Source organism: Bicyclus anynana, chromosome 1, assembly GCF_947172395.1.
Source record: "Bicyclus anynana chromosome 1, ilBicAnyn1.1, whole genome shotgun sequence".
Classification (NCBI taxonomy): Eukaryota; Metazoa; Arthropoda; class Insecta; order Lepidoptera; family Nymphalidae; genus Bicyclus; species Bicyclus anynana.
Genome location: NC_069083.1, coordinates 12280766 through 12307868, shown reverse-complemented (window position 1 = coordinate 12307868; position 27103 = coordinate 12280766). Strand labels below are relative to the sequence as shown.

Sequence of the window (27103 nt, the reverse complement as noted above, 5' to 3'; positions counted from 1 at the left end):
GCGCAAGATATTATGTGCGTGCTTTACTGACTTTTATTAGTCGCTAGGAGATATATAGCATGTCCCGTAATTAATGTATAAAACGCAAATGGTAGATACACCACCTAATTATCTGAAACTAAATAGTTTTGAAAAATCCCTAGGTTGAGTTATATTTTTCTTTCCGGGTTTTTCAGCTAATTCTATCTTCAATCAGTTTTCTCAATGCTGTATCTGTGTAATTAATATTTTTAAGATCTAATTTTTTAATTAACATTACAGATTGATAATTTAATCTGTAATGTTAATTAAAAAATGTATATACAATAATACTACTTTTATAAATTATGTTTTATTTGTTTTGTAGAAGAAGTTTAGAGTGCAATAATTATTTTTCTTTCATTAAGATGACCCGATGATAAAAAAATAACTGTAAAAAAATTTATGGAACTGAAGTGTACCATCATTTTAAAAACACACTTGGTTGGTTGGTGGATTTTTTCAAAACAATTAAAATTAGTTTCAGATAATGAGGTGTTTATCTACCATTTGCGTTTTATACATTAATTATGGGTCATTCTGTTTAAAGAAAGATAATATGGCGGCACTTGATTAGTTCCGATTTTGGCCACGCACAGAATTATCTTGCGCATTCTATAGTCAACTGTTATTTGGTTTAAAATTTATGTAGAGTTTTGGCTAATGAAAGTAGAGACTGAAGCAAAATAAAAAAAAATATCTACTAATCTTTATTAAAAAAACGTATATGTGTAAAAACATTACCACATATTGAAAAAAAAATTGCAATTATCGAACTTGAGTTGTTCAAATATTTGCACTATTGTTTTGGGAACGCCCTCCATTTTGTTTTAAAATTGCCGGTCGATTTCAGTCTCTACTTTCATTAGCCAAACTCTATCAACCTTGTTTGCACCATTATAATTCAGAATAGTATCGTTCGTTCTAAAAAATAAGGTGTACAGATCTAGTGAAAATTGAATGGGGTATGGGCATTTTGGTGTTATGTGTTCAATTGATTTAATTATGAGAAAGTAGTAGTTTAACGCTAGAGTCGATTAGATAGATTTTATCAATAGATAGGTTTTTGTTTGATATAAGTTTTCCTTGTTGTGAAATGTCTTAGATTGTTTTAAATGTCCATATCCTTTTGGTGCACTATTACATTGTAAGTAAGGATTTGTCAAGATTATTATAATTAAATTTTAGCGTATACTAATGAATTACATGAGCAATGATTAATTAATTATTTAAGACCGATATAAAAAAAATGCGTTCAATGAATGGAAATTTAAGAAATAATGTTTTTAATACAGGGACGACTTGATCCTAAATTTGACATATTTGACATATTTATGTTACAGCATCATATCTGTTTAGGCCTAAAATTATTATACTCAAATGCACCACTTAATAGAAAATAAAATATATATATATTAATATTATCATAAATCGGTCGTTTCTTGTATTATAAGCATCGGAGTGCACTGGTTTGATCGTGCCTGAAACTCACCAATGCCGCTCCAAACCTCAAAATTGTTTAGGTATTTGTATTATAAGGTAGCTTATAAATCTGTTCTGAAGTACCATTGCTATGGTATGGTATGGTGTGTATTGGCGTTCAACTTAGCGTACAAGATTGACTCGAGGAGTGATTACATTATTCAGTTTTGACTAACTTTAATTTTTTTTTATGGGGAAAGAGCTAATCAGTGTGACGTTAGTGTCTAAAATAGTACAAATGAGAAGACTTATTGTCGTAAGCCTCGGACTTTTCAACATTGCAAATACTAGGTTTGAGATGTATCCCTGTGTACTAGTTTTATTTTGTACTAAAAGTTAAAAATAAATAAGTAATTAAATGTATGTCTTTATTTTCATAACCTTAAACACTACGGCAAATTTCGTATGCTATTAGTATTTTTCCTTTTAGGATTTCAATGAAGGACATGTCCTTTACCAACTCTATCAAAATACATATATTTCCAATAGGATTCCCATCAGGCTAATTACTTGGTTTTTTTGTGTTTCAAAATGCAGTAGTTGACTAAAATTAAAACAGAGATCAACAAATTCGTATTTTGGTTAGGTAATCGTAGGTAAATGGGTGTAAGGTGTAACCAAGCCAAGCCATTTTATATAACACTAGCGGACGCCCGCGACTTCGTCCGCGTAAATTTCGATGTCAACTTTACTACTATCCCTACCCTACCCTACCACTACCCCAACCCTACCCAACCCCTACATCTACCCTACCCCTACCCTACCCTACCTCTACCCCCACCCTACCCCTACCCTACCCTAAACCTACTCCTACCCTACCCCTACCTTACCTACACCCTACCCCCATCCTACCACTACCCCCATCCTACCCCTACCCTCCCCGTACCCTATTCTTTCCCACCCCTATCCCAGCCGTACCCCTATCTCACGCCTATCGTACCCCTACCCTACCACTTCCCTATCCTACCCGTACTTCTAGCCTACCACTACCCTACCTCTACCTCTCCCCTACCACTACCCTAAACCCGGCCCTAAACCTACCCTACCCCTATGCTACCCCTACGCTTCCCTACCCGTACCCTACCCTACCCTGTAACTTCTCTATCTTATTCCTACCCTTAGCAAAATCGGTCCAGTCCTTCGAGAGTGGTGGTATGACCAAGAGGAATAGAGACTTCTATGCTAATAATATAAAGAGGTAAAGTTCGTGTGGTTGTAGGAGGTAATCTCTGGATCTACTGGACCGATTTGGAAAATTGTTTTACCAATAGAAAGCTACGTTATTTGCGTGTGTCATAGGCTATGTTTGATCCCCATATTCACACGGGAACGGGAACTACCTAAAGGAAAGCGCTGAGCGTCATATAGCGGAATTTCTGCGTCTTTTAGAAATTTTGTATTATCTCCGAAACTATTTAAGTAATTAACATACTGTAAAGGGCAAATCTTATCTCCATAATATCCTTGTGATTATTAAATAATTTATTTTAATAAGGATTAAAGTTTAGTTGTATAAATAATGACGTAAACCTAAGTATATAGAATTAATAATTTTTAAAACACAAAAGGTACTATATCTGCTAATATATAGAAGATAGATATATGGTGTCGCGGACTTTTTTGTAGAACTTTTAAAGATACATAAAGTCTCCATACATTAATTTCAATTTTACACAATAGTTAAGGCAGTGCATGCGAATAAGTCTGTTTAAGAGGATTTTCAGTCCGACCTGTATGACAAAAACTGTGATAACTCGGCTAATATATATGATACCAATATAAAATATAGCCTATAGCACTCCCCGATAATGTAGCATTCTACTGGTGAAAGAATTTTTAAAATCGGACCAGTAGTTCCGAAGATTACCCCATTTAAAAAATGTGACAAACTTACAAACTTACAAACTTTACCTCTTTATAATATTAGTATAGATGTATCATCTATGATGTCTATGCATTGTTCAGTTGCTCTGTCTACTATCTATTTTTTATGTTTACATCCCACTCTATGGAGTTTTCTCACTTCTCTGTATTGACCACAGAACACTGCACTGACTGGACTGGAAATTGGAACAATGAAGCTGACATCATCGTCATTCAACTGACAGTTTCCCGCTGTCAAGTGTCAATGCCATGTAATGTAATTTCATTCATCTTGTGTCAAATTTGTAATAACAATAATTCTTTACGTAAATTAAAATAATTGAAATATATTTCCTGTCCTTGTAACTAATTATTTGCTACTGAAAACGTATAAATTGTAAAATGAAATTTCAATTCTCAGATTTAACTCTATGCGGTCGTCTACAAATTCCATTTTATTTGTGACCTATCCAATTTCAATGAACAACGCTAAAACTCGCACAGACTGAGGTATGAGTTGCCTTTGATATTATTAGTTATTACCAATAATTTGTCACATATTTGGCGCTGCTACAGTGATACCTAAAGTACCTTATCGTTGTTACAGAAATAGAATTAACGTTCCAGCTTCTGTATTATTGTGGTAGAGAAGTTTATATGGTTTTAAATTTAAACTATTGCAGACAGTACAATAATGAACTTCAGTTAGGAAAATATCGAATTGTTACAATAAAAAATAAATTTAACATCTTACCAATGAAGTGCAATATTAGAGAACTCGCTCTGTTAAGCGACAAGCCCTGTATTGTGGAAGGAAGACTTAATTATAAAAAAGTATCGAATGGAAGCTACCGTAATCAAGCAGGTAAAACTCACATATCTATTCATATAAGTAGTGAGGTTTTTGTGACAGAGCATATCTGAGGATGTACTACAATAAAATTATGCTAATTTATGTTGTAAAGCAGGATAGAGGAGTGATAACCTTTAATACAGGGGGTGTAGGTTCAATTCCAGTCTGAGGCATGCACTTCCAACTATTCAGTTGTGTGCATTTTAAGAAATTAAATATCACGTGTCCCAAAAGGTAAAGGGAAAACAATGTGAGGAAACCTGCATACCGAGAATTTTCTTAATTCTCTTTGTGTCTGCTTGTCTGTAAAGTCTGCCAACCCACATTGGAACAGTGTGGTGGACTTTTAGCCTGCTCCTCTCATTTTGAGAGGAGACTCATGCTCGACAGTGACCCCAATATGAGTTGATAATGATGATAATGAAGCTGCATTACTGTGTTCTAGTCTGAAGGGCATTGTTACCAGTGTCAGGCAACAATAGGCTTGACTTAACTTGAGAGGCTTAACTCATACAACTCAAATAAAAGAAAAGGTGGCAGTGTTTTAATGTGTTCCTTGCATTCCCTGTGTTGTTCTGTTTATAAGATATGGTTTTCTCCTTTTCATCAGTAGGCCTAGCATGCAACCTAAAATATGTTGCTTGAAGAGAAATAAAGATATGTCAACCAATAGCAGCAAACATCCCTGTCCTGAGATAGATAAATTTGTGGTTCGGCATGATTGGTTGATTTGTCTTGATGTCACGGGTCTCATGTTAGCCTTACTGGTGAGGCATCTTCTTGGCTTGTAAATTATTTCTATAAAAAATAAACTATTAATAATGTCATTGTGGACTTTTGTTTTATATTTTATTAAAGGCAAATAAAATTTACAAAATATTTGTATTTTTTTGCACAAAAGATTGTTGATGACTAGAATATTATACTTTCACTTTTTACATACTTGGTCAATGAATACACACACAAACAGCCTGTAAAGACTTCATGCTAGTCCACATTGAATATTGCAAATATTACAGAATTTAATTAAAATTGGTATGGGTTAAATCCTGTATGTCAATAAATTTGATAAAAAAAATGATTTTTTGCAGTCATTTAGATATATGTATTTATCAGTATAATGTCATGTCAATATCAAATAATAATAAAAGTTAAAAATAATATAATAAATGATCTGCATCAATTAGTAAAAATATTCAGTAGCATACATTTCATAGGATCAAAAAGACACTGCCTCCCCTGAGGACCTGTATTGGAGAAGGGTTTCATACAATTACAATTCATACAATTAGAATTTTGTATGATTAGTGTCTAACCTAATTAAAAGCCTTGTAAACACCACTGACAATATTTAATAAAATTATGAATTTTTGTATATAATGTATAAAAAATTTTACAACCATGTTTGAATTAAATTCATGAATGTAAATCTGAAATATTTATTTACAGTATTCAAAGAGAGGTGGTTCCGCCTTATAAACAATTATTTATTCTATTTCAAAATCAGTGAAATGGGCAAGTTTGACACAAAAAATCCTGCTGGTGTGTTTATAATGGAGAATTCATCAATACAAATGGAACATGGACCAAGTATATCATTCTCCTTTTCAATATCTTTCATGTAAGAGAACAATTATTTGTAATGAATTTCTTGAAGTCTTCTGATTGTGTTAAATAAAGGAAAAACATTATAATATAAAAGAACTAAAAAAATAATTTAAGCAATAATAATTAATAATTATTATTAAACTGCATCATTGCATTGGTGTGCCTATGTGGCTTTGGGTTGAAGTCCTTGATCAGGATACGAAAATTTGAGCTGTTATTTCTTCTATAAAATTCTCAGTAAAAATTCTCAAGACCACGGTTGGAAACTTGGTTGGCAATGCAAAGGCATTGCATGCAAATCATGTGTATGTGTGGTGGGTAACAGCTCTATATCCCTTTTTCTATAATGAGGGTGACCTGGTTCTGGTGGTCTGTGAAAACAGGCTGATAATAAAGATTATGATGACATGCTATTATAAACTGGTGCCTAAAATTGTTTACAGTGATGAGCCTGAGAAAAGGCATGTGTTTGCTGCTCGCAGTGAAGATAATGTTGTTCAGTGGGTGATGAAACTGCGTCAGTGTTCATATGAGTATTTGCGGAGCCAACTTCACACACTACAATCAAAAATATTCTCCATCACTGGCAAGGTATACCAATTGGCTAAACTAAACTAAACTTAACTTCTGGAGAAGTTAGACATTCTATTTAATTTGTTTTTGTAAAATTATAATAATTATGATGCTATTAGTATGTAACAACTAACAATCCATCAGTCATAAAACCAAAATTATAGCATTTTTTAAATGTATACAAAAAAGTTAATTTTTCAAACAAGACAGGTAGTATAATTGTAATGTATTTAATATGATTGATAATATTGGTAATTTCAATATTCCATATGACTAACTAGCGGATGGCCGCGACTTTGCCTGCGTGAAATTTAGTTTTTCACAAATCTCTCGGGAACCATGGATTTTTCCGGAATGAAAAGTAGCCTATGTGTTAAGCCAGAGTAAAATCCATTTCCATTTCAAATTTCAGCTAAATCGGTTCAGTAGTTGCGGCGTTTAAGAGTAACATACATCCATACAAACTTTCGCGTTTATAATATTATAGTAGAAGTTTATCTACATATAGTAATTTTTATAACCAATTCAATTCTGGCCATTCTGTGATAACTGACAGGTATCTATAAAATTGGTATTGATAACAATATTGCTAATAATTTCAAGGTCAACCATCACTAGCAGTGTTGAAAAACTATTTATGTATAGTTAAATTGTTGATTGTTTTTCAAAACTACCAATGAAGGTTGGCAGTGGAAAAAGGTTAAAGAAAAAAAAATAGCCTAGAAGTTTTTGGTTTTAATGATTTGGCAAAATTAACATTAGTATTGTTGATGTATTAGGGTCATTGTTCATTTGAGCCACCTTACCCAACTTGCACAGTTTTGACTCATTTGCTTGGTATGCCACTGATAATGATTATAATAGTTTGGCTAAAACTATGTTATTTTTCGAATTACAGGATCCTCTGTTGTTAGTGCCAAGAAATGATGGTGCATGCCTGTGGGCTCCAGCTGTGCCCTTTTCAACTGTGCCAGCTTGTACCACAAACACCAGCTCGTTCAGCTGCCATCTTCACACTAACAATGCTTTCACACTTGAAAGAAGCAAATCAGATGTGCAGACACACAGACATTTAAAATCTGATTACTATTCCAAAACAACCTTCTATGTTAGTGATCATAGTAACGAGGCTAAGGAACCCCAAAGTTACGCATTAGAGAAAAGTAATACATCAGCTTTCTTCACTGCCAGCTTAAATCCTGTTGATATATCAATATTTGACAATCGGCCAGCTTATTCACGGGCTGCTCCTAGTCCACCTGTCAGAACTAAATTGTCCCCTAATACCAGAAGAATCGAATTGAATAAAGATATAAAGACATTCACGGATCAAGGAAAATTAAAGAACTTGGGACAACTAGGTATCCTAGATGTAACGCCAGTACCACCTAAAAGAAAGATATCGCCGAAAACTTTAGAAAATAGTACCAGAGAGTCGGAAAACAATGTCAGTAATGAAATGATATCTGACAGTAACAGTGAAGATCTAATTAAATTTTGATTTAGGTAATTTAAGTCGCCAACCATGTGTATCAGTAAGTCTGTGCCCACCAAGTGTAATATTTAATTAATTATTATTATTATGAGATCTCTTGCCTTACACAAGAGTGATATAAACTTTAGTATAAGGGGTCATTTTTATAGAGCTTCCTGGCACCTGACCAGCTACGAGTATATAGGTAACATTTGCTTATATGAACTGCGCTACGAGTATAACCATGCATTAACCACGCATTAACCATGCGTTTCAAAATATATATATGTTTTGTTCTTTTTTTTCCAATTTAATCTGAAATCAGTTTTGCAACTTAAATTAGATATCACGTGAGGCTGTTGGTAGTTGGAGCGTGATTCCAGCAAACCATCTACTCCTAATTTTTTTTATATATATATTTTTGTTAACCCGGAAGGTCTTTTAGGCGACGCTATTAAAGTATGTCATTTTTTATGCGTTTCGTGTAGCATCTTGTTTTAAGTACTACAGCCAGATCATTAGGATGCTTCTCTATTCTCTCCTGATATCTGGTTTTGTATTTTTGGATTTCGTCATGGCCCGTATCAACCTTTAAGTGATGGTGTATTTCATTATTAGTGACGAACCAAGAAACACCAATTATTTGTACGAAGAATATTATTATAAAATATGGCTATATCATAATGAATATATACCCTACATCACAATGAAGAGAGTAGTGTCACAATTTCACCTCATCTATAAACTGCTACTAACTGTCATGTTAGGTGCTGGGTGGCTGTAATGAGTTATGACCTGTATGTAACATTTGTATGCATTGTGATATATTATAAAAGAAGTGTGTGTTGCATTTAATTAGAAATATATTTTTTTTTCAGCAATATTATGTAATGTGACACTTGTCAGAGGCTCCAAAGTGACCATGTGCTATCTTTAAGATAAAGAATTTTGTTTGTAATATACAAACTGTTAATATGCCTCATTCTGATTACTGTGAAACTCTAGTGATTGGAACTTGGCTGTGAATAAATTTTTTTTAATAAGGCATTGACAGCTTTGTTCTGATAACACTAAGATAGCTAGTATGCAAGATTGTTGAATATAATATTATCGAATTCACTCTAGTTAACAAGTGTATTGAATGAAAGTTGCCAATGTAAGAAGTCAGTACAAAGATCTATTACTATTTTTCTCATGCAAGTTTGGCCTGGCATTCTGGTGCTAAGTTACATTTTTTTTATGCTGTTTAATCTTAACGTTTCCTATACAAAATTTTATTAAACCTAGATAAAATAAAAATATGATTATTGAAATTATAGCGAGAATTTAGTATCAAATGATTTTTATAGATATGTAACATGAGGTAGAGACTAGAAATAATGTGGAATGAATAGCACGATAAAAGATGGAGTAACATCACAAAATAGAATTATTAAAATTTCTGACTGTCTTTTAAATAATTTTGAGAAGCAAATTTTAATTTGTACATTAATTTATTAATTATTAATAATTCATTGAGATCAATCGGGCAAGTTAATTTCTGTTAAGATTTGTGTACCACTGTGGAGCAAAGAAATGGAGCATCTCAATTTCTATGTTTGGATGTTGTTATATTTTTAGTAATAGTTATTTTTTTTTTTAGAAAATAATACTTGCCAAATCTTTTAAATATGATCAGTATTCCCATTCCGCTCCAACTAGTCGGGAAAGACTGAAGAGTGGGTACGTCAATAGACCAACGAGACGGGGATCGAACCACCAGCCCTCGGCGATAAGTCCCATCAATCTTACCGTTGAGCTATTGAAGCTTTATTATTGTGGTACTAATTAGTGGGAGTTTTTGATTCCAAGTTGCAAGTTTGCAAGTAGTACATTTATTTGTAGAGTTCCTATTAAATTTATTTTCAATGTTTATTTTAATTTAATATGATTGGTGTCTCGATTTCTTTACTCTTAAAAGTATATCCGTCCGGCCTCCGCCCTTGTTGATTGGCCAGATTTACCTGATTTTATAAAAAAAAGTTGTAAGTTTGTAAGCTCCTATCATAAGCAAAGTATTATAGGCATCTACTGACCAAAGTTGTCACTATACAAACTCAATAGTTGCCTTTTGTACCCAGAGCTATGGCAGAAGCATGAGCTGACTTCCAGCTTTATTAAATGACAAAATTAGCCATGTGGCACATTGATTCTCTTTCTACAAGCGAAATTCACATTTTATTTTCATTCTTTACAAGTTAGCCCTTGACTACATCTCATCTGATGGTAAGCAAGTAAGGAGAATCCCTTTCGGTTTCTACACGCCATCATACCGGAACGCTAAATCCCTTGGCGGCCGTATTTGTCGGTAGGGTGGTAACTAGCCACGGCCGAAGCCGCCGAACCAGCTAGATCTGGACCAATTAAGAAATCCTCAATCGCCAGCCGGGGATCGAACCCAGAACCTCCGTCTTGTAAGTCCACCGCGCATACTACAGCGCCACGGAGGCCGTCTTTGTTTAATTTTCGAAGCGTTTTCGAAGTTTAATTTTCATGGCTACAGGCCCAGTGAACACCATTATATCCTTGATGTAATTACTGAGATTATGCTTTTGTTTATTTTTTTATTGATAGACAACTAGTCAATCGATCTTTTAAGTGTAAAGCAAACATGTTATTTTCAAAAGTTCTCGAGTTGTGTAAATTTTATAGTAAGAAAGAAAAAATATTTTTGTATGAACTGTATGTAGCTTTGTCTTAAAAATAATAGATATTAAAAATATCAATGAAATTTGCTTGTATTTTTAATAAATTACTTACCTGTCTATATGTGGCTTCGAAGGCAGAGGGATTTTCGGGATGGATGATCATATTCATATACCTACTTAGGTACTCTAATATCCACTGTCGTCAAAGGTAATTATTAGATAAAACTGACAAATAACATGTTTACTCATCTCCAGAATCCATTTCCACTTTATTCATCAAAATTGGTTCAGTAGTGTAGACTGAGAAAGAGTAATTCACTCTTCAAAGTTAACGATCGCCATAATTAACCACCTTAAACCCTTGGGTATTAAAAACTATTTTATCCAATCTCAATACATATCATCATCATCATCATTATCAACCCATATTCGGCTCACTGCTGAGCTCGAGTCTCCTCTCAGAATGAAAGGGGTTAGGCCAATAGTCCACCACGCTGGCCCAATGCGGATTGGCAGACTTCACATACGCAGAGAATTAATAAAATTCTCTGGTGTGTAGGTTTCCTCACGATGGTTTCCTTCACCGTTTGAGACACGTGATATTTAATTTCTTAAAATGCACACAACTGAAAAGTTGGAGGTGCATGTCCCGGACCGGATTCGAACCTCCGGAATCGGAGGCAGAGGTTATATCCACTGGGCTATCACGGCTCTCAATACATATATCATCTTACCTGTCCTTTGCTCTTCCTTTTGCCTTTGCCTTACTCGAGTAAAAATCGTAACACAGTTATTTAGCAAAACTACAGCATTTCTATTTAATAATTGCTACTTTTATTGCTTTTAATGTCGTTGATATTTGTTAACATGGGTATATACTATTAATAAACAGCACCTACTTTACTAATTGATAGTATTTAACATTCTATTTTCATTGTGCTTCCTTTTACGAGGCTTGGGTTTAGCTGCTCTTTTCAATTCGATTGACTTCTTCACTTTATTTTTACTTTCATCATTAATCAATCTCTTTGTCTCGAAAATTGCACTTTCGTAGTTCTCCAATAGGTTGGTTAAAACTTCTTGCTTGATTTCCATTTGTTGTATATTGTTTTTCCCACTGGAGTGTATGATTTCCTGTAAATTAAAAGTAGGATTTAATACTTTATGTGAGAAAACATAGTAAAATATATTATACACTAGCGGACGCTCGCAACTTCGTCCGCCTTTCGCCTTTAATCCAGCCCTTACAGTAGTATCGCTGTAAAAATGGAGTAACTTCTCCTGTTGTCCCAACATTTCCCTTCACTGCTCAGCTCCTATTGATCGTAGCGTGATGAAAGTATACTATAACCTGCCCAAGAGTGTGAAGAATAATTGTACCAAGTTTCGTTAAAATGCGTCGAGTAGTTTTTGTTTCTATAACGAACATATAGACAGACAAAAATTTTACTGATTGCATTTTTGGCATCAGTATCGATAACTAATCACCCGCTGATAGTTATTTTGGAAATATTTAATGTACACAATTGACCTCTCTACAGATTTATTATAAGTATAGATATGAGTAGGTTCAGGGATAAGCTAAGTATCAGAAAATGCAAGTTACATTCCACAAAACTACGCGCAACATTAGAATAGAATAGAAAATCTATTACGTTCATAAATAAAGTACCAAAGATATTACAACATGAAATGAAATCTATACTAATATTATAAAGCTGAAGAGTTTGTTTGTTTGATTGAACGCGCTAATCTCAGGAACTACTGGTCCGATTTGAAAAATTCTTTCAGTCTTAAATAGCCCATTTATCGAGGAAGGCTATGGGCTATATATTATCCCCGTATTCCTACGGGAACGGGAACCACGCGGAGTCAGCTAGTATGAAATATATAAAATGAATTTATATAAATGAAAAAACAAAACACCTTTATAAATGTCGCCATGCAGTCTTCAGAATTACGAGTAGTAACGAGAGTTTTCGAGTGAAAATTAAAAATGCGTATTTCCTTTACCTATTGAATAAAAATTTTGTATTTACAAGTTTAGTGTTATAATTTAACCATAGTTTTTGCAAATTTATCTATAAATATTAATAATTCTTGTACCTTGAACATGTGCATTTGATTATGTATGACAATGGTAACAGCGGTCCCCGTCCGGCCGGCGCGCCCCGTGCGCCCCACTCGGTGTATGTACGTCTTGATGTTGCGCGGCGGGTCGTACGATATCACATAGTTACACTCCGGGATATCTATTCCTCTTGCTAAAGCGTCGGTACTTATTATGCTGAAACATAACAGAAATATGGTGTAATGGATCAAATAAGAAACTGGCATGTATCTGATGATCTCACTTTATGTGATCATTAAAATATTGACCGTAACTGGAAACTTTATATTGAGAGTAGCATTTCCGTTTCCGTCGATTTCATACCAGTTTTCGTACTTTTATTGACGTCACGTCGGGCTATGTGGCGCCACCTGGCGGTGTCGGGCTCGGGAAGTTTCGTAAATCGCTGAGCGCGACTTTAGCTCATTGGCGTTTTGTTTACCGTCGAAGCAACATCTTGCAATCAGTTGGTACCCGACATTGCAAGATAAAGTGTAATAAGTGAAGTGAATTCGCTGTGAGTACTTTATATTTTATTACGTTGTAATTATTACGTTGTAACATACAACGTTAATGTAATTAACGTTAAATTATGTAAAATTTTCAAATTTCATTTGAAAATAGTACGTGATCATTATTTTAACGGTTTTTCCGTTCGGATCACTACTTCATGTGTTTGAAAGTCTTGCTTTTTTGCAAATGTTTTCGTACTTGCATGTAATAATATTTTCTTTGTAGTTATTTTTCAACAGTTAAAATAGTATTAAAAGTGGCGGGGCCCAGCGGGCTTCCTAAAAATGTGAACTCAGAAACCAAAGTGAACGTTCTAGCAATAGACTGTTGTCTAACATATATACTGCAAAACGAACGCGTGGCCAGTGGCTTTCATTTCAGAGGAGTACATAAATTACGAATGCTCGAAGACAAGTTAGACAAAGAGTTTTTGGAAGTTACTCAAACATATTGTTACTCCAATTCAAACCGGCATTGAAAAAAGGTTCACAAATCCCGCCAGAATTTAGCACAGGAATTTTGATTGGATGTAAATTACTGGCCTTATAAATCGCCACCCCACGCAGGGGCAAGGCGTAGACACTGTTAACGTCGCTGGACACATTTGCAGTCAAATATAGGTCTAATAGATTACCGCCCCTCGCGGGGGCAAGGTATACACAGTTTTTTAACGTTCCTGGACGTATTTGCAAAACCAACTTACTGAGTAAGGTATAGAAAGTTTAAATATTCCTAGACGTATTTGCACAGTCAAATACCGGACTAATAGATTACCGCCCCTCATGGGGACGAGGTTATAGAAAGTGTTAACATTCCTAGACGTATTTCCAGTCAAATACTGAGGATCGCCGCCTCTCGCATGGGCAAGGCACGAATAGTGTTGAAATTTCATCACGTAGAACACACAACACGGAATATACATACAATGCGCAAACGCTCATGCACAGCCATGCTTGCATGATAATTACAACCCACCCTCGCGGGGTGTTTATCTCTTTATATAAATTATTCAAATACCGGTGTCCTTGATCGCCACCGTCGCGGGCGTATGCATGAAGAGTAATGTTCCATCGCGTGGAACATACAACACGGAATATACATATCTGTAATGCGCACACGTTCATGCACAGCCTTGCTTGCATGATCAATACAATCCACCCTCCCGGGTGTTTATCAACAATGTATGGATACGAATATCTTATCTATCTATATAAATTATTCAAATACCCTTGTCGATGTCGTGTGTGTGTGATCGCCACCCCTCGCGAGGGTAATGCATGAAAAATGTTAAGATTCCATCGCTTGGAACGCTTGCGCAGCCTTGCTTGTATGATCATTATAATCCACTCTCGCAGGGTGTTTATCAGCAATGTACAAGAAACTAATGTCCTAAAGCCCTTGCAGGCTGACTCACTATCTTTTACGTTTGCTAGTTGACATATACAAAATTGAGTTTCTATGTAAAAATGTCATTTATTGCTTACTCGTGAATATCCCACAGTAGGTAAATGACATTTTTCCAATTGATATAGGTTGATAATAAAGACCAAAATAGTGAATAGGCCAACTAGATTTGTAACCAACGGGTGAATTAATTACTTTGTAACAATGGCGTAAAAATCTGATGAATGAAAGCGTCAGATTAAAATATCATGTACATTTTGGTATAGAGGTTAAAGGCAGGAAACTTATTTTTCCGAATACATCAAAGTTTTCTAAAGGTATTACTGGATGTATACAGTTTATTATTTGCAAAATTTATAACCATACTCCAGGTTTCATAAAACTTAGAAACAAACGAAAAGGTAAAACATATTATGATACCCTCCGTCACCTAGCAAATGTAGAAAAACGCATAAGCGGTAACATATAAATTTCTATTAAAACAAAGGATTCTAAATGAATCCTTTTTCAGGGGCTCGAGGCCCATCAAGGGTATTATGTATGCTTTAAAGTTTAATGCATCCAGAAAACATAAAGTATTTTGAGATAGACTTCATTTCAAGCGGTCTTTTTAGCCACCTTTTTCACCACCTTTTTCAATGGGAGAAAATGGTGGCACCAGAAACGTCTGAGGTTATCTCCTACCGTTCTCTCGAATAACCTCGTGTTTTTCTTAATCTATATGGAATATCGTTCCACACTCCTGTTTTGGAAGAAATATCAACAATTGTCTACTTAATGAAATACAAAGGATCATAAAAGCACCATGCTCTGTTGCTAATACTAAAGTCGGACCAATATTTAACCTCATTTCCACTTGCTAAATATGCACAGCATCAAAAACTCAGTTTGAAGAATAGACACAAGCCTACTTGCATGTGTATGTAATAAAATCCCAAAGGTGCTTCCTACGTTTTGTATACAGGGAATTGTTGGACATTACTTCCTTGTCATTTGAACTATGCATGTCTCTTTCTCAAATACTTTCTCAATGCTATCGAATTCGCAGCATGTTTTGTAAGAGATATGTAGAATTAAGAATAGACAATTTTATCATTTACTAAGAAAATAATACGAAGCGTAGATGTAGACTATATCGAAAACTTGCCCGTTACCATTGAATGAATGAATCACCCCACCTCAGAGGGTGAATGTTTAGTAACGCTGCCCAAGCGTGGTCAAAGGCATCTGCTACTAACAAAAACACTGGCTGAGGGTGTCAGTGAAGTAGGTAGCTAGCAGTCTGATTATATTAAACAAGGTCATTCATTCATTCATTCAATGAATACCTATTCATGGTCACGAGAGGAATATTCCAATAAAAAGGAAATGTATGTCATACTACTCGTATATGTCCCTAGAATCAAAATCACCTCCTAAGCGACATTCAATTGGACAAAATGACTGCCGTTACATATTACGGAGGAAAAGAGAAATGAGTTTAAATATAGAATATAACAGTTAAAATTGCAAGATCTTTGTCTAGTAACCTTAATTAGACTATCACTAAGTTCACAACAGTACACAATAGTATACGCGGCAGGAACAATAAGCATGCAAATCACTTGTTATACAACATCGCCATCTTCCATACTTGGCGCTTTCATTACTGTAGCATAGAAAAAGTGATTATGAAATAGGGTACGTCGGTGACTGATCTATTCTGATCTGACTCATTAAATAAGGTACACGTAGTCCATGATTACTTGTACGTATCCCGAGATGTAACTTACGCTCAAGTTGTTTTATACGATGTGTACAGTGTGTATAGGGAATTTCCCACTTGATTTATGGTATCGCCACCACTTACACTGATTCTCAGAGAATCATCAGAATCGGTTGACAGGAATATATTTAATAGCCTTGATAAGAGTAAGTCTTATGTCATTTGGATCTCAGATTCAGAGTGTAGCAGTACCGATAATTCTATAGAATGAAGACAAATTTATTATAATCACGACAACGGACTTAGCAGTTACAAAACTGTTAGAGGGAGTCTTCAAGAAATATGGGAAAACCTGAAATTATTTTTAATTTCCTGTCAAAACTTAAAAATCGGCTTGTGTAGTGTTTGTCTAAAAGTAAAAGTTTTAGTACATTATATGACCTAATGTCTAAGAACTGACTCAGTTTTAGTTTCTAGAATCTTCAAGTAACCTACTTAAGAGATCAATAACTTTGTAAAGTATATCCTTAAATTCATACCAAATTGTTAAGAAAGCCTAAAAATTCCATGCCACCAGTTTGGAATGTCAGTAACTTCTTAATAAGTTATTTTTTCAATAGTTATATTTTTGTGGGTACACTCTGAAAGGCGTGTATATGACCTAACATTACTTATTATAGGGATAACATAGTATAAAATCTGATGATTTTATTCAATTTTAGCCGCAATTTGGCTCAAAAACCGATAGAAGTATTTACTCTGGCTGGAAATTATTTGTAAATAAAATAATCACTATCATAATTTTTCTTTAGGAAATAATAAGTCTATTTCATTATTAAATGAAATAACTATCCACTACGACTAAATGCAGCAAGAATTAATATTAATTTCTTTGTAATAATTTTTTTTAAAAAACCGCCTCGCATATGGTTATAGCAGAATGAGTAAAGACGTCACGTAAGAAATCTTCATAACGACTATATCGGTCAGCAGTGTTTTTCCTAAATAATTTAGTGTGAATATCAATTATATGATGAAATCCCTAAAATTAAAAGTATTGAACTCTAATCCAAAAAATGTATGGTATGTTTTTAGTTCATTGATTTATTTTTGAATGTGCTGAGAGTTGGAGTCGCGAGATGAACGAAAACACGTTAAGCACTGCTAACTGTTCTATTTATTAATATTTGTAAAATATAGTAAATGGCTGATGACATATAATGACACTTGAATGTCAAAGAGTTGACAGTTTGAATAAATAATATCCACAGACAATAGATACTTATTACTGGCTACCATTGTACCGTAGACATGTATTTTTGCTACATTCCAACAAAATGGAATATTGTATTATGCACAGACACAGTAAGTCAAACTTCGTTACTAGCTTGTTCTCTAAATAAAGCCTAATCGAATTAGAGATAATATTGTTATAAAAAGTTTTATTTTAATAATCACATTGGCGAAATAATACCATAATGTGGCGTCACCAGGCGAAAACAAACAGGCTCTCAATATAAAGTTTCCAGTTACGGTCAATATTTTAATAGCAGCGTTTTACCTGAAATAAAACGCATATTAAAATACTTACCTCACTGGAAACTTTAAGTAATTCCTGCCTGGTGATATATTCAGCCAATGAGCTAAAGTCGCGCTCAGCGATTTACGAAACTTCCCGAGCCCGACACCGCCAGGTGGCGCCACATAGCCCGACGTGACGTCAATAAAAGTACGAAAACTGGTATGAAATCGACGGAAACGGAAATGCTACTCTCAATATAAAGTTTCCAGTGAGGTAAGTATTTTAATATGCGTTTTATTTCAGGTAAAACGCTGCTATCAACGCATCCACTTCGAATTGAACCTGATCACGGCACAGGACACACCACGGAGAAATCCAAGGAAAACAAACAGGAAACTATATAAAACAATACTCCATAGCAACTATGAGAATGAGAGCGAACTCCGAAATACTAAAATTGAGACAACAAATCAAATAGACAACAATGTGACAAGCATAACTAATCTCATCACGTCATGCTACATAAAAGCCTGTCCCCTAAGGACCTGCATAACAAAACAAAAACCGCTTCACGCATGGTGGAGCCCGGACCTAGAAAGGAAACGACATAACCTTAGACGACTGTTTAACAAAGCTAAGAACACCAGAAAGGATGAAGACTGGGATACTTTCAAATATCACCAGTACAGTTACAACAAAACAATAAGGCAGAAGGACACAAAAATGTGGCGCCGGTTCTGCTCAAACATAGAATCAAATGAGAAAGCTAACAGGGTAAGGAAAATCCTTGCAAAAGACAATGCCCTCACACTGGGCTCCCTAAAGAAAGCCGATGGTAGCTACACAAAAAACGACAAAGAAGTAAGTGAGACTCTTCTAGAAACACATTTTCCAGGATGCAAAATCCTAGACTCTGCAGACTGGACAAACGAAAATGAAACCTACAATCCAGTAGAATCAGACAGGGAACTCGCCAACAAGGTAGTTACACATAACAGAATACAGTGGGCAATAGACACGTTCCATCCCTTTAAATCACCAGGCACGGATGACATCTTCCCGGCCCTCTTACAATGGGGGTTGGAATGGCTAACACCATGGCTAGCAGAAATATACAAAGCCTGCATAGCCTACAGATATATACCAAAACTATGGAGAGATGTGAAAGTAATCCTCCTACCAAAACCAGGTAAATCAGATTACACTGATCCGAAAGCTTTCAGACCAATCAGCCTAACATCCTTTTTACTAAAAACCCTGGAAAGGTTAGTAGACAGGTTCCTACGGGATGGGGTACTAAGTAATACCCCTCTACACCCGAACCAACATGCTTACAGTACCAGCAAATCCACAGAAACAGCCCTACACTCAGTGGTCAACAAAATAGAACACAACATGGAAAATAAATTATCAACACTAGGAGCCTTTATAGACATAGAAGGGCCTTCGATAAAACCACGTTCAAAAGCATAGAAAAATCCCTTGAACGACATAATGTACCTTCAACAATAAGAAAATGGATAAACGCCCTCTTATCACTCAGGGCGATACAAATAAACATAAATGGAAAAATCCAAGCCATCGCTGCCAGAGGATGCCCTCAAGGAGGTGTACTCTCACCACTACTATGGAACTTGGTGGTAAATGAACTAATCAGCAAACTGAACAACAAAGGCTTCCTAACAATAGGGTACGCCGACGACCTAACAATACTTATAGGAGGAAAACATGAAAACACCCTTAGTGGAATAATGCAAGATGCACTCAAGCAGATAGAGAAATGGTGTACACTCAACGAACTATCTGTTAACCCCAGAAAAACAGAACTCATTCTGTTCACACACAAAAGAAAACCAAACATTCCAAAAACACCGACTTTATTCAAAGTAACCCTAAAGCTAACCACAGAAGTAAAATACTTAGGGGTAACACTAGATCAACAGTTAAACTGGAAAAAACATATTGAAACGAAAATTCAAAAATCTACAATCATCCTATGTCAGTGCAAACGCATGATAGGCAAAACATGGGGACTAAAACCGCACATAATGAAGTGGCTATACCTTACAGTCGTAAGAAGCTCAGTGACATATGCTTCTATAGTCTGGTGGCCAAAAGTGCTCCAAACAACAACACAACAGGAACTTCAAAAATTCCAAAGACAAGCACTGCTATCCATAACGGGCAGTATGTGCACAACACCTACGGCTGCAATGGAAGTAATACTAGGAATCCCACCATTACACCTCCACATAAAAGAGGAAGCAACGCTTACAGCCCTTAGACTAAAAACATGCGGGTTGTGGAAACAAACAAACACAGCCCACACTAACGTCTTAAAAGAGGGAATACAAATGAACCCAAGTATGGAGTGGATATGCGATAAAACACAGAAACAATTTGTGATGGACAAACCCTACAAAATCAACACTGAGGAGGCCGGTGACTTAGTAGTCACCGGTAGGGCGTCAGGGTTTGTGTAGTCACAAACCCTGACGCCCTAGATGTGTACACGGATGGGTCGAAGACTGACACAGGTACTGGAGCAGGAGTCTACTGCCAAGACCTCAACATACGGATTGCACAAGCGCTTGGTAAGCACAACTCAGTCTTCCAGGCAGAATGCGTCGGCATCACAACTGCGGCTGTTGCCGTGACCAACAGACAGGTAAAAAATTTTAACATTAATATACTTAGCGACAGTCAAGCAGTACTAAAAGCACTGGCAAAACACTCGACTACGTCAAAACTACTGCTAGACTGTCACAAGGCCCTAACAAAACTTGCAACAAATAACTTAGTTACATTAAGATGGATAAAGGGACACAGCGGAATCTTAGGTAATGAAGCGGCTGATGAACTGGCGCGTCGCGCCACGACACTGAAGGTAGTAGGGCCCGAACCAATAGTACCCATACCATTCAGTGAATACAAAACATGGTTGCACAAACAAACCATCAGAACCCACGCCGAACTATGGGACAGCATAACCACATGTAGACATACAAAAAAGGCACTCCCAGGCCTCGACCCAAGGATAACAAAGAAACTTATGAACCTCACACGAGACAAGCTGAGAACAGTAGTTGGCCTAATAACAGGTCACTGCCCGCTAAACAAACACCTTTCAATTCTAGGTTTGACCGACAGTCCTCTGTGCAGAGCCTGCATGGAGGAGGACGAGACACCGCTACACGTTATGCTCAGTTGCAGAGGCGTAACGGAACAACGAGCAACCTACATTGGCTCCTCAGCGACACTCCATGAGGCTATCGGCGACCTGGGCGGCCTGCTAAGCTTCTGGAGCGAGCTCGGCTGGATGGAATAAATCCAGCGGGAACCTACACCAAGGGACCCACGCACAACGGCCAAACACTTGGCTAAGTGCGGAAACGGCCCAGAAGAAAGAAGAAGAAGAAGAACAGAAATATGTTACCAATATATCAACAACGATGAGTGCTGCATTCCGGGGGGTGTGGGTTCGAATCCGGTCCGCGGCATGCACGTGCAACTTTTCAGTTGTGTGCATTTTAAGAAATTAAATATAACGTGTCTCAAACGGTGAAGGCAACTGGCAAAAAACATAGTGAGGAAACCTGCATACCAGCGAATTTTCTTAATTCTCTGCTTGTGTGAAATCAGCTAATCCGCAATGGGCCAGTGTGGTGGACTATTGGCCTAACCTCTCTCATTCTGAGAGGAGACTCGAGCTCAGCAGTGAGCCGAACATGGGTTGATAATGATGATATCAACATCAGTTTATTGGAGAACCTTAACATTAAAAACCCATTATACAGCTCAAACGAGGCATGGTGGGTGGGCTAACAATCTCAGAATTTATTAAATCTTGACTGGGTCGGTTTCACTTTGGATATAGTGGTAAAATGGAATGTCCATCGCCGACCAAGGCCTATCCTAACCACCCCGCAATTTACTTATATCTACAAAAATCTTGATAATTCTTCTTTATTAATGTTACTTCGCCGCTTTGGTACACCGGTGAACATTGTTCCCTAGAAGAGTGACAAAAAAAAAATTTCATCTAGAAAATACTTTTATTAAGCCAATTATTTAACCAGATCCATAGTTATACATCATATAATCATCTCCATATACTTTTACCTGGTGTGTACCTGGATTCCCTGAGCCTGTGGGCATTTGCCTTTACAAAAAAGCGTTTGAGACGAGTTTTATCAATTTGGCTCATTCTAGTTACACAAAGAATATCTAATCTAAAGTATATAACTAATATTCTATTTTTTACCTTTTTAATACTTACACATTTATTTCAGACAGCTTGAATTTCTTTAACACCAATTCTCTGCTGGATCTATCCAAAGATGCAGATAATTCGGCCACTCTCAGTTTACCTTTCCCCCAAATATTCAAAAGTGCTGTCAACCTATGGGCCGATTGCGATGAATTCGTGAAACACAAGGTTTTGTCCCAATGTAGGTTAGCAAAGAAGTTATAGAATATCAACGGCTTCTCTTCAGCTGAACAGAGAACAAACTGTTCATTCAACTCATCGGGAGTCGAATATTTCTTGATCATATTTTCATTTGGCATATCATTTATGGGAGCAACTGAGAATAGTTTCGGTTGGAAAAGTCCCCACCGTTCCAGTAATTCTGGATCCGGTGATAATGTCGCTGAAAATAGAAGCTTGTGTACTGGTGACTTAAGCCCAGAGATGTTATTCCAACTCAGATGGGACACTTTGTTTATTTGCATTTCAGCTTGGATGTGTTTTTCCAAGTGGTAGAGCCAATCGTTTTGTATGTTGTCCATTATTCTATCAGCTTCATCTATGACGAGGAATTTCAAATGATTTAACGAAAATCCTTCAGTGTTGTGTAAATGTTCCACCAATCTGCCAGCGGTGCATACAATTATATCAGTTTCGCAAATCCAACCCAATGTTTCAGCTGAAATTAAAATTTATTTAATATTTAGTTCATAAATAAAAATATTTTTTGTGCAATATTCATTTGTTATCTGTTAATAGACTTTGGTATACATAAGTCATGTTGTGTTGAAATGTTTCAGTATATCCCACTGTTTGTAGTGTTTTCTGACTTAGGACTTAGACATTCTGCAATATGTAACAACAGAACCAATCAAAATAAATTTTGGTATTATGATAAATGGAACCTTGGAGCAGAAAATAGGCTACTTTTCATCCCTAAAATAAAAAGAGAAGAGGGTAAAATCTTATACATATAAATGCGAAAGGTCATTCATCACGAAATCTCGAAAACCGCTTGATGTACAAAGGTGAAATTTGGCAGGGAGGAGGGAGGTAGTTTATAGTTAGTAGGTAATACCTAGGTAATCAGTTCTTAGTGGATACCTACTAGGTATCCACTAAGAACTAATTTTGCGATAGGGCCGGATTAAAGAGGTCTAAGGGCGGACGAAGTCCCGGGCGTATGCTAGTAATAATATATTAATTAATAAGTCTTACTATATCTCATTATTTGCTGTTGTTCCTTTTGAAGAGGTGCAGATCCGCTCAACAGTGCAACTCGTAATCCAGTGTTGGTGCAATATTTCTTAAAAACCTTGGCAATCTGTGCTGCTAGCTCTTGAACTGGCAACACAATCAGAGCTCTAATGCGATGACCAAGTTGATTCATTAGTATCTGAGATAAAAGAAATTCAAAATTAAAAACTTTCAATTATTCGTTATTTCATTAAATTACCTACTATAATAAATTGATAGTTAGAGCTCTGGCTTCTTGGTTTTATTCAGAATTAGACACGTTTTGTAATATGTAATTGTAATCTGACACAGAATGGGTCTTGTCCCAAGATATTTTATTGTACACATTGTAATAAGCAGTTAAAATATTCAAACCTACCAATTAATAAAATAATCAAGAAACCAGATATTACTTCAAATTTTTAATTATTAATTATTAATTTTTTTATTACTATAGTAATTTAATCAAATCACACTAATATTATAAGGGCGAAAGATTGTGTGTATGTTTGTTCCTCCTTTATGCTGCAGCTACTGTAGGGATTTGGCTGAAATTTGGAATGGAAATAGATTTCACTCTGGATTAACACATAGGCTACTTTTCATACCGGATTTGTGAAAAACTGAATTCCACGCGGACGAAGTCCCGGGCGTCCGCTAGTATTATCATAAAGGCGAAAGTTTGTGTGTAAGTGTGTATGTTTGTTCCTCCTTTAAGCTGCAGCTACTGAAGCGATTTGGCTGAAATTTGGAATGGAAATAGATTTTACTCTAGATTAACATATAGACTACTTGTCATCGAAGAAAAATCCATGGTTCCCGCGGGATTTGTTATAAACCGAATTTCACGCACTCGAAGTCGTAGGCGTCCGCTAGCAATAAATAATTAGAAGTTTTCAATTTATGTAGCAAAGTTTTTAATAGATAATACATGTTAATGATTAACAAGACAGAACGCTATCTACTTTTTCTTAAATATTATTTATATAGAAAATATCTTACTTGAATAATTGGCAACACAAACGCCAGTGTTTTCCCACTGCCAGTTGGGGCAGACACACATATATCATGAGGTCTGAACGGTTCAGGTTGTTTATGTTCTTTAAGTATGAATGGTATAACTTGCTCTTGTACTGGAAACAGGTGCGTTACCGCCTCGCTCGTTAAAGTAGTCTTCAGCGTACTGTGTATCCAATCTTGATCACTTATGACACAAGTCAAAGTTTGAAGATTCTTGGATATGCTGAATGCATGAGAAAGCCAGTAGGGCAATACTCGTTCAACCTGTAATAAAGATACTTCTTTATTAGAACACAGGATATTATTTTAGAATTTAGACTATTGTGAGTGTTATTCATATTAATTGATTATGAAACACGGCTAAAACTCACATGATATTAGGTCGCCCTAAATTAAGTCGGAGTATGCCCGACTAGTTTAGAACCCATAAGGGGCCCTTAGTCATGAGCTGGTTCTTGCATCGCGGCACGATCACGATGCAAGAACCAGCTCATGACTAAGGGCCCCGTATGGGTTCTAAACTAGTCGGGCATACTCCGACTTAATATCACGTGAGTTTTAGCCATGTTTCATAATCAATTAATACATAATATTATTTTTTTTTAAAGATAATGGAGAAACTGCAGAACTTCTTTTGTTTTATTATAAGTAAGTATAAAACTTAAAACAATTATAGAACTACTGACAGGACACTGCTCACTAAATAAACACCTTTCAGTTCTAGGTATAACCAACAGTCTTCTGTGCAGAGCATGCATGGAGGAAGGAGAAAGATATGTTATGCTTTGATGCAGAGGTGTATTTGAATAACGCATAGCACTCATTGGCTCCCCAGCAACACTACATGAGGCTTTTGGCGACCTGCTAAGCTTCTGGAGTGAGCTCAGTTGACTGGAGTGACTCCAGTGGAGAGCACCAAATGGACCAAAATCAATGGCCAGCCCTTAGTGGCCAAGTGCAGAAAAGGCCTAGGAAATAAGAAGTAAGCTCTGGACTGCAATTCTACCCATACCTCTGACTGCTTCTATGTAGCATCTGCTTAGTCCTCACTTGTATAGCACAGGGCACAGGATATCACAACAGAGGGAAGAAGTTCAAAGCCATCAACATCCTACATAGCTATAATAAAAAACATAGCAGCTGGCAAAATGCCACAGGCCAGCTCAGAAATAAACTAACATGAAAAAAACCAATCTTACCTCATTCAATAAATTAACCACAGGTCAATACTAATGGTTTAGTTTATACCATGCACACACCTGGCAATGATTGAAAGGAGAATATCTGTTGCCCATATAAAAGGAGAAGATTGCCTATATACCATTCAAAATAGGTCTCTATTACATGGTTTTCCTAAAAACCAAGATGAATACTATAGTATTAATGATTCTCTATGTATCTGTGATAGCTTTTTGAAAAGTTGATGACATGACCTATTTAAAAGGCAATATTTAAACATTTATGTTATGGATTTCTTATGTCTATATTCTTATGGATCATATGGATTTATAAAATAACTAGCAGACCCAGTCAAGCTTTGACTTATGTGCACACATAAAACCAATAATCATTCAAATTGGTGCAGTCATTCGAAAGTTATGGGCGTACAATACATTTAGAAGATCCATTTTTATTTATATAGGTTTGTGTGTATATTTTTTAAATAGGTAATACACAATTTAAATATCAAGAAAAGTCTCAAAATGGGAGTTGTAACACCACCAACTTCTCCAATAATCTCTGACCAAAAATTTTTACTGAAAATTTATCAGAAGAAAGAACAGCTTGACCTAGTACCTTGACCTAGGGCTTGATTCAAAGCAGTAAATGCTAACCTCTTGACCATGAAGTCAGCAGCAGAGTAGATGCTTTCTGCTACATGCACATTACTATATTATTTTCAGGTAATAAGTACAATATTCACCTTGAATTTCTTTTCAAAATCTGTATTCCCCAAAACTTTAAATTCACTTGTAGGTTTCTCAGCTTTACTTTTGTTATTTGACAGTGTACTGTCAATTTCTGTTTCTGTAATGTCTTTTTGATCATTGGACACATCTTGAGTACCGCTGGTACTACTGTTGTTTATCGGTTGCTCATTGGAGGGTCCCTGGTCTATAAGTGTTATAGTGTCAGGTGTTGCTTCAGTTACTTTAAAACTTTTCTTCCTTTCTTCAATTTTCTGTTTTAATCTTTGTAAATGTAAAGTTTCACGATTGACAGCATCATTATCATCATTTGTATCTGTATATCTGATGAGAAAAAAATTATTAATATTGAATAGTGCAATCCCAAAATATCTAAATAGTTCAATACTTCTGAAATCTATAAAGTTTATACAGTTAAATTTATATCCTTAGGCAGAACAAAAACACCTATCAGGAAGAAAAGAAACATAATAATCATACCTATTTATTATAAACAAATCCATGCTTGATCTATTAATTATCTAAAACTTTATATTACTGTGATATTTTATTGAGAATACGAGATAATTATTGCAGTGACAGAATTGTTATTATGCTAAGATTAAGATTCTCTTCTTATTAATATACAACAATATAATCAACAATTAAATATAACATTAAAACTAAAATTAAAATTCACGTCAACATTTTCACCAAACCACAAATTAACCACATAAAAATAATAACCTCAGAATCAGAATGTCATTGTCAGATGTGATCACAGATTATAAAGTAATAGATGTGATGCGACTTTTATAAATAATTAATTTAATTACGGCCTTGGATGCAAGTCTTTTATGGCGTTTCTGACTTTGTGCT

The 27103-nt window shown here is 35.7% G+C and overlaps 2 protein-coding genes across 2 annotated transcripts; one reads left to right on the top strand and one right to left on the bottom strand.

Annotated features, from left to right (window-relative positions):
- The first annotated feature begins 3628 nt into the window (after positions 1 to 3628).
- On the top strand, positions 3629 to 8968 carry LOC112054180 (uncharacterized). The gene is made up of 5 exons (XM_052890442.1): positions 3629 to 3873; positions 3971 to 4228; positions 5666 to 5837; positions 6268 to 6415; positions 7296 to 8968. Exons 2-5 carry the CDS (start codon positions 4021 to 4023, stop codon positions 7896 to 7898), a joined length of 1131 nt encoding a protein of 376 aa, XP_052746402.1. The 5' UTR covers positions 3629 to 3873; positions 3971 to 4020; the 3' UTR covers positions 7899 to 8968.
- A 2401-nt stretch (positions 8969 to 11369) lies between these two features.
- Positions 11370 to 26959, bottom strand: LOC112054182 (probable ATP-dependent RNA helicase Dbp73D). The gene is made up of 7 exons (XM_024093874.2): positions 26726 to 26959; positions 26242 to 26569; positions 24300 to 24581; positions 23280 to 23457; positions 22092 to 22740; positions 12665 to 12845; positions 11370 to 11692 (listed from the first exon to the last, which is right to left on the bottom strand). The coding sequence occupies exons 1-7, from the start codon at positions 26746 to 26748 to the stop codon at positions 11462 to 11464; spliced, it is 1872 nt and encodes a 623-aa protein (XP_023949642.2). The 5' UTR covers positions 26749 to 26959; the 3' UTR covers positions 11370 to 11461.
- Between the last annotated feature and the right edge of the window lie 144 nt (positions 26960 to 27103).